This window comes from Vespula pensylvanica, chromosome 2 (genome assembly GCF_014466175.1).
Source record: "Vespula pensylvanica isolate Volc-1 chromosome 2, ASM1446617v1, whole genome shotgun sequence".
In the NCBI taxonomy this organism is placed as follows: domain Eukaryota; kingdom Metazoa; phylum Arthropoda; class Insecta; order Hymenoptera; family Vespidae; genus Vespula; species Vespula pensylvanica.
In genome coordinates this window covers 15,290,461-15,300,028 of record NC_057686.1, presented here as the reverse complement: position 1 = coordinate 15,300,028, position 9,568 = coordinate 15,290,461, and the positions used below count along the sequence as shown (strand labels likewise).

Genomic DNA, 9,568 nt, shown 5'->3' with positions numbered 1-9,568 from the left:
TTATAAAAGACAATAGAGTTTCGCGAAATAAAGTCAGTGATCGTCCGTTAATAAGTAACTACCGCGAATTAGAATCAGTGCATCACTGAAGAGGATTTCGATCAACTTCGATGTCGACCTACCTCATTTTCAACCAACTACGAATCATCCACCCACAATTTCGACCTAAATCGCGGACGAGTGTTTTGGAGCCATCGCAGAACTTCTTTAGTAGTGAGTGAATAAATTTAAAGTGTCTTCAGTGCCGAGGACGAAAGGTCCGAATCGGCACGAGTTATTGATTATAATTTTTTGTATAAATTATGGAGGAGCATGATCGTGAGTAATTCCTTTTTTGGATTTACTGACGAATGGAACATTTTTATTTGTTTATATGTTGTCATTGTTTGTATCTATCGTGCATGCATATTTTTATTAGCTCAGGATAGGGTCTTCTTGTTTGATCGGTTCGATTTATTAATAGTGCAAATAATAAATACTTTTGTGTTCTTATATATTCGTGATATTACTATTGAAATCGGGCATTCATTTATCGGATTTCGTTAGAAAAGTATGTGATGTGATCTACGTCATATGCATTGTTTCGTATTTAGTCTATTGAATCGCGATTTACTTCGATATATCGATACAGATGTATTAAGAAAGTAGTGGTAGATCATGATCTTGTTCTTTAATTAGAATAGCCACTTGTTAGAAGGAATCGTCCGAGGTATTTTGATTATTGTTATATGAAAAATTAATTAAATATTAAATTTTATTCATCAATGAAAAGTCTCAATAGAGTCATTGCTTTTGAAAGAAAGAAGTAGAGTAAAATCATTGCTAACGAAAACAAAGAGACTTGTAGAGTCATAAGCTTCGTAGACCTTAGAATAAGTTAATCATTTTTTAGATCAGGATTTTCAGCTTCTAATAAATTAATTCCCGTTTCTCCCTCCTATATTTTCTGCGTTCTCGTCAATACGTGTACCCAGGTGTTACTCGTATGGGTGAGAAACTTTTAGTATGGGTTTAGTTTTAAGTTCTCCCTTATTGGCGGCTGTCATAGCGTTAATGATTGCGCTCGATATACCTTGCATCTATATGTTCGTGCTAGGTGGTTGTATTGTACGTCGTTACGCGATATAATTTCTGAATAAATACATATACTACTATACTAATATATTATTATTTATATCGTTTTGCATAGTATTGGTGAATTCTTTCCATATCCATTGATCGTCCATAGATTAGGATAGTTCATAAAATGTATAATAGGCTTTTATTTTTAATTCTTTTTTGTGCGTCGCATGTAAGGAATGCTTCAATGCAGTGGTTAGGGCACGAAGAAAAGAAGAAGCTATATGTCGAAGAGGTCTCCACGAACTATGACTCAAGAGGGCAACTATTGAACTATTGAATTATTTTCGAAGGTTCAACAGAACCCTTCGAGAATGGCTCTTAGTCATATTTTAATTTAAATTAAAATTATTCTAAGTTTCTCTCGCGTTACGATCTTTGTAATGTTAAACGAATGTGCTATTGTTTAAATATTAATTTATTAAGTTACGCGTACATTAAAGATCGTTTAAATAATCGGAAAATTATCGAAAGTATTAATTTTGAAGCTTTCGCGTTTGGAAAAGTAGTACTTCAATGTAAAAAGGTAGTACTTTAAAATGAAACCTTCTTTATAAAAATTGATCAAGAATTACTTCTGTTCTCATTGTTGGTGTAAATCATTATAAAGCTGGTTTAATTATAAACCATTAAAAGAGATGATGAATAGCCTTAATATTTAAAGAAATTTTCTATTACATTTATCTTATATTTAATGTGCCTTAATAGTTTTGTAACGTTTAAACAAATCCACGTGATTATTTATTTATTAGCAAATTATAAATAAATTATTGGGAACGTTAGTTTGAATATAAAATAATTTTAATCATATTTCTTACGTACTTTGTATATACTAATACTAATACAGAACATTGTTAAAGTTCTGCTATAAATGTTAATAATAATTTGAGATGAAAAAGTACGACGAGCCGACAGGAAAAATATTGTACATATTTTATGTCTCAACGCAGTTTTATTTCTTTTCGGAAATAAGAAAATACATAACCTACGAAGCTTGGACTTTTCCAAGAATTTATGTATGCATGTGTAGATGATATATACGTGAGAAAATCATGCGTCGAGAGACAGATACATATAAAGTTTTTATGAACGCTTGTTGGGTTGTCGCCAAGCTTGATTCTAGGTATTTATATGCTTGTGTAGAATGTCTGCGTGGAAAGCAAGCAAGACAGTTTTTTTTATCACCTACCTTGCCATTGATACCAGGTATTTTTCAAGAAATTACGTAGGTCATTGGGCCAATAGTCTTTCTCAGAATTTATATAGGTCAATAGTGTCTGAATATATAGGATAAAGTCTTTACTATCGACACCTTTTTGCATCAGTAATTACTTTCCCATATATTCGTTGTTTCATCATCTTCTTCTTTTCAAAATTGACTAGACATTCCCATTAATTTTCGATTATTATAGAATCGTGATAGTTTATTTAATCATAAATAAAGTTAAAAATTAAACGCGCGGCCGTTTACTTATTTACTGGAACATAGATTTATACGTGATAAACGTAGATCGAGAAAATGATGATTTTTAAATATATAGATCCAAGAAATAGATCTTGCAATAATGTCGAAATAAAATCGATCCTGCAAAATAGAACAGGTTTAAATTCGGAAGGGAATAATGGAAAAGTAATATCGAAAAGTTCAAGACGTTATAACGACATAAATAAATTGCTTATGTTCGACGCTGAACTTTCAATGTGATCACACATTTTTAGATAAAATATTTTATGTATCCTCATGAAGCTTATCGTTCCATTACTGCCTATTATACCTGATTCACGTCTCAATGGATAACTATTCGTGCGAAAATAACAGAGCTGATTTTCCCGATCATTTTGTGTGGCTCATTAGACGCCATTCTAATTTCAACATGTTTCACAATATTTCCATTTTTATATCGTAATAATTCAATATAATTTACAGATCAAAAGAATGATCCCAAAAAAGAAAATAATTTCAACATGTTTATTATATTTGTTTATTATATTCAACATTTGTTTCTGTTTCACATAAAAGATCGGTGCATTATTTTTTAATAATTTGACAATACTGTTCCACCTACATCAATCCATTTATCTTGGCAATCTACTATAAGCGAATGATTAGCTTTAATTTTCTGTCGACACGCCAGGAAATCAAGTCTGGATGATAATACATACTCCCTCCCTTCGAGCCACACCTAAACGGTTTGTAGAACGATATAAATATAGCGGTAGGTACTTGTTTGATCCTATTTACTCGTAATCATCCTAATGAAGAAAAATGTGCGTGATTTCGTTAAAGGAAATCAAGTCTGTTCTGTTAATGGCGAAGAATCAAAGAGAAATATGGAGGAATACAAAGTTGAAATCCTTTAATCTTATCTCTTTTTCTCTTTTATTAGCGAATGGCGATCAATACGTTTTACGAATTTAGTCGAATGAAGAGAAAGCAAAAAAAAAAAAAAACAAAAAAAAAAGAAAAGAAAAAGAAAAAACAACGTCGAGTTAACTTTATCATTTTTTTTTATTAACGTCAAGATCAGTCAGTTCGGTCAGAAAAAATAATTCGTGCGAAGATAACGCAGATTGATTTCTTCTGCGTGATACATTAACAGGATTTTCAGATTAAACTGGATCATAAAGGGATCTAACGAAGATCGACTTTTCGATAATAGATAAAATGAGGAAATAGAAAGCGTGGGTATAAGGATTGAGAAGGGATGGCAAATCAATTCTCGAATTTGAAGATGTTTTCAAGGACCATTTTGTGGTGGACAAGGGTCGTTTCGGTATAAATGAGTTTTCGCTAGATACGAGAGAAGAGAACCGGAAAGATGAGTTCCAAAGACAAATGAGCTCTTAACGGACCTTAAGACCTTCTCAACGCGATAACACTTACCTTGAGACATTACGATAATAACGATTTTAACAGGGTATTTCGAAAAATGATGTGATAAGTTCACTTTCATTCACTTCGAAGGGTCGGTCGAATGAAAAATTTTAGAGTCAAATAAGCACACATTTTGAAGAAAAATCGAGTCTATTTAACGATTATCATCTCGAAAGTAAATATGATAAACTCGATCGCAAATTTAAAGTAACGAGAAAGAGTAAAATCATGTATGAATATACAACTTTTGTTTTAAACTTTCTTTTTGATAGTACGTTGCTTCAGAGATATTTAGGTGTCTCTATTCAAAAAACTTATCCTGCATATATCTTGTTAAGCTAATAAAATCTAAAAAATAATATACTCCTGCAAACGAATACGGTCTACCTACTACTAAATTTTCTACTCGATTTCATTTAATCTTGAATATGCACGGGGAAGTGGTTTTACGAGTTTAAGCTTATTGGGGTCGATTAGTTTAATCGATGTTTGGTTCTACGTCCACAATCGAATTAAACTACGCGAAAACTCGTTTTGGGAAAATTAGACCCTGGTAGTAAACGTAAACGAACGATGAATAGGCCCCCGTTATAATTGAATTAGCTCTCATCTTTACACTAACACGAGACAAATAAATGTAACCCCATTTTTACGTGGTCACGTTCGATCGCAATATCGGTCAGCTCACATATTGAAACATAATACACCAATTGTATTCACTGTATGAATTATCATCCCACCTCTATACCTGCAAATATTAACGAACGTGCTTCCACCGTTACCATTGTACTCGAGAATTACATTTCGTCGTTCGTTCTACAGGCAATATACGATACCTACTGTTAGAAGCATTTCTGCGAAAGTTATTTTCTCTCTCTCTCTCTCTCTCTCTCTTTTCATGCATTACAAAAATTTCTCAAGAAATAATCTATTCAATGTAATTTACTTGAATGCGCCAAACGTTCATTTACACGTAAAAGAATATTCCATTATCCGTTATTTCGTGATCGTTCGTAACGGTAATTTTCAACGCACAGACCGATTCGATTCCGATTAAGGGCTTGATCCATTAATAAGCTTCAACCTTTCCTGATAGTAACCACATTTTCCGTTCGCCCTATTTAATCTCGTTATCGTATAAGCCTTTCTTTCCGAACATTTCATTTGTGAAATGCATCTCTATTTCTACATTACAATTTTTTTCATATTGAACTTTCTGCCATCGTAGAAATTTTATAAACAATAATAAATGATTTTGAAATAAATCGTTAAACTTTTCATTACATTTTCTGTTTTCATTTCGACCCCATACACGATATAGAGAGAAACATGATATTTTTCTTCCTATACTATTTTTTAAAAAGATTCAATCAAAACAAAGAGAGAATCGCAAACAAAATAAAAAGATCAATTTCTCCGTATGTAAACGAAAAAATTCAAATGGAAAAATTCAAAAGAGGCAGACAGAGAGAGAGAGAGAGAGAGAGAGAGAGAGAGAGAGAGAGAGAGAGAGAGAGAGAAGAGGAGAAGGTAGGTAGCAATAGAGAGAATATAAGAGAAAATGAGTGTAAGTTGAAATATGAGAGGGAATCTTACGAAAAATTGCTAGTCACAGAGTGACGATACTTCGGTTTATTAAACGAATTAATTGATTTATGGATCGTTCCAACCCTCAGTTGCATTACGTCCACGTGCAGTTCTCCGTACGATGTTGGTGGTAGGGGCAATATCGAGACGAATAGAAGCGAACGAAAAGAAAACAGATCGAGAGACGTGAGCTGTGTAGAACGGAGCGAGAGCGAAAGTACTCTTCACAAGGATCATAGGAAAAGGGAGAGGGGAATAAAGAGAGAGAGAGGGGGGGCACAGAGAGGGAGAAAGCAAGAGAGGTTGGTGGTGGACGATGATCCAAAGAATGGAAGAGCATGCGCGTGTGGGAGTAGTACCTTATTCGTCGTAGAGCTCCCGCCAAGGCTTTCTGTTAACTACGAACTGCCGATGGAAAAGGTTCCTTGCTATGTGTCAACATTTTTCACTTGCTATGTGTCAATCGATGATTCCATATTTCTCTTACGGAAATTAATCATACGTGAAGATTTCATCAAATTTTCAACGATCTTTCAATCATCTCGCAAGTGATATTCCCACGTATTTTCTCTTTACGAATATTATAATAATTCATTTTATACAAAGATAACTTCTTTGGAGACTCTTTGGAGATGATAATGTGTTATTTGTGATGTGAATGTTTACGACAGAAAGAAGATTCAAACGATGGATCGCGTGTTTCTTGATTCTTACAAGTGAGAGACCGAAGAGAATATGACGAAGACGTGATAAAACGAAAAATATCGAAGGAGAAGAATAAGTGAGAGGTTAGGTCGATGTAATATCATTAAAAGTGACTAACATCGTGAATGAATATCATAGCCACGTGGTTAAGTGAGGAAGTGGCACGTGGGAAAATTTCGTTGAAATACTCGCGTTTCTCTCTCCGTTTTTTTGTCTTTCTAGCATTCAAAAATGTTGTTGGAATTTCGTTTTGCTATTTCTCGTTTGGCTCATCGATACGAAGTGAAGATTGCAGATTACGGAAGAAGATATGCTCGAGTGATTAGTGCATGTTTGATTATCGCGTGCGAATAATTAAAAAAAAAAAAAGAAGTTTTCTGTGAGAGGAGGAATTTGAATTATAGAGCGTATGATGATTCGAGTAGAGAACAAAATGAAAAGAATGTAAGAGTAAGTTGGGAAGACGAGTATCCAATAATTGGATCAGACGAACGATAAGTAGAACGATACTTGGACAGAAACGGCGAGCTGTGTAGAGAGAACCAACGAAGGAAACTCCATAAGTATTCGCAAACGTACTTCAAGCCACAAATCTACTGGGAAACATTCGTATCATGGTTTAACAGTAGTGAATACATTTCGAAAGAGAAACCGAGAAAAGTTTGATAAGTAGCGTTAGCGTTTCCGATGGCAGGAATAATTAATTTGCGCTAATTAGCGTCCTAAGGACAAAGAGAGCAAAAGGGAGGATTACCGAAAGAAACAAGGGAAAGAGAGGGAAAAAGAGAACGATCGAGAACAAGCGACAAAGAAAAGTCCAGTTTCAATTTTAGCAACCGTTACAACGAGAAAACGAAGATTTTCGCAGTAAAAAGAGAAAGAAGAAAAAGGAGAAAAAGAAAAGGAATTTTGCAATCGTTGTAGGGGGTAAAAATACACGAGCGTGTATAAGAGTTTTTGTAGGAGGGACAGCTGTGATGGAAAATTAAGTAGTTTCAATTAACAAGGAAGATTAGAAATTACGTCGGGATGTCGTAAAGATCTCCTCTTTCAGGGAAGAAAGTAAAAATAAAAAAAGCAAAGAGAGAGAGAAAAGTGGCCGTAATAGAAAAGTTAAAATTGCAAATCCTAGGAGTTTCATCGTCCTAGGTAAAATTACAGAAGAGGGAAAACCTTAATAAAGAATCCAATAAGTTCAATTACTACTTGGATTATAAATTACGAGAAAAGAGGAACGGTGCTCCGAGGTCAGCTTCTTCTTCTTCTTCTTTTTTTTTTCTCTCTTTGAAAGACAATCGGTCCGCGCGAAAGCGCCGTAGATTTTTCTCCGGACAAATGTCAAGTGAACGATGAACCACTCGAGGGTGCAGGTGCGCAAGTGGGCCGCCACTTCGGTAGGTGAATCGTGCTCCAGGTGCGGAAAGTGTCTGACTAAAATGCAGCTGGTACTACTGGCGGTGCTACTCTACTCCTCACCGACGACAGGTGAGACGACTTTAATCTCGTCGAGGCGATCCCAAGTTCCCTCCCACTCTTTCTTTTACCTTCGTCTTCTCATCCTTCTTTTCCATCTTCTTCTTCTTCTTCTACTTCTTCTTCTTCTCCTCCTTTTACTTCTCCTCCTCTTCTTCTTTCATTTCTTTCTTTTTTCCCCTTTTCTCCTTCGTTTTCTCTTCTCTTTGACTCTTTTTATCTTCAAAGACCATTTACATTCGTCTTTGCCACACTCCATTACATCCTACTCAGACGTAACCCAAACTTTTTCTTACTTTTCCAGAATTAATGTTTTCCGAGCTTTACGATGCGAAATCGATGAAATAATCGTGTTAAATATTTATTTACATCTGTAACTGTAACAATGTGAAATATAACAAAATTATTCGAACTTATCTTATACTGTTAAAATTCTATATCTTTATTACGTCGTTCATGCGAACATAACGATTCGATCAATTTCAAAAGCACACGCTCGGAAGTTAATAATATATTGTAACACATTCCCTCTAATTAAAAAAGGTAGTATCGGAGGGAGTTCGTGAGGAAAGTAGAGAGCGTAAAAAAAAATAATTATATCATGCTAATTTATTAATTGGTTCATCCATTCTCTTCAAAGTACTAATAAATCCAGAAAATCATAACCAATCGCAAATTTCAAGTAGAACGGTAGTTGAAATAATTTTTTAACGCGTGGGTACATTGCAAAACGCAACTTTACAAATTGTTGAACGAATTTATTGAATTGATAGAAATGAAAAGGTCGAAGTCGTGTAATCAACATAGATTTTTATAGAGCGCCTTCAATTCTGAGTATCGAACGAATATTCATAAATTGTAGACAATACACTATTGTAAGGAAGAAAAGAATGGAAACCGACGAAGGCGATAGACTGTTAAATAGTTGTCTCTCTGACGTTTAAAAGAGAAAAAGTATGGGAAAACGTTCTTTTTATCGACTGTTGAAGAAAAAGAGAAACGAAGAGAGAGAAAGAGAGGGAGAAAGAAAAGAGATAGAAATGGAAAAATCTGCGGGCAGTGATCGTGAGAAAAGTTGCATGAACGCTGACGAATGCCGCCGTCGTGTACGCGAAACCGGGAGGCGATTATGCAAACGGCAGCCAATTCGATTGAAGTGCACCGCAAATAACCGCAGTTTTACCCCATTCGACTAAATGCGCGAGAGAGGCCTGCTCGGACTACCGCCCATTAGAATATCATCCACACACATAAGCCCTATGCAACGCCTCCGAATTCTCCATATACGTTCTCTGCAATCTCTTTCTCTCTCTCTCTCTCTCTCTCTCTCTCTCTCTCTCTCTCTCTCTCTCACTCTCGCTCTCGCTCTACACGTACAAGTACGCGTAGAATATTCATGGATGAGGACCATTAATTTCGTATCAGTGATCTGCTCCACGATTTCCGTAGCGCTCCCTTTGTGATTCTACCCGCGAATTTATCCCTTATCGGATTGATATTATCCTTGATAGCGGAGCGTGTACGAAAAAGCAACGGTTACACGGCGATCGACCCTTTGCACTCGATTCTACTACACTTTGTTTATGTTTCAATTGCAATTGATCGAGCCGTTTGCGTGACTTTTCGATTATTCCTTTTTATTTTTTTTTTTTTTTGCTTGACAGCCCTGTTTCTTCTTATTTCATAGATTTTATCTTGATTGTTTTTATGAAGAATTTTATAAACTTTTGTTAGAGTTAGAGTTTCGCTAGAGAACTTCTTTTTTTTTTTGTTATTGTTAAATCGATTTGAAATAGTTTTCAACGATTT

At 34.9% G+C, this 9,568-nt stretch overlaps 1 protein-coding gene across 2 annotated transcripts in view; it reads left to right on the top strand.

Moving 5' to 3' along the window:
- The first annotated feature begins 7 nt into the window (after positions 1-7).
- The window catches only part of LOC122637485, a 32,152-nt gene continuing 22,591 nt past the window's right edge, over positions 8-9,568 (top strand). Inside the window, exon 1 of one of the 2 annotated variants that reach the window (XM_043829636.1) lies at positions 8-213. In XM_043829636.1, the coding sequence (XP_043685571.1) occupies positions 111-213 (103 nt within the window). In that variant the 5' untranslated portion in view covers positions 8-110. Of the gene's footprint in view, positions 214-5,886; positions 7,772-9,568 lie in introns of those variants that run through there. The other variant, XM_043829635.1, reaches the window with a different exon arrangement.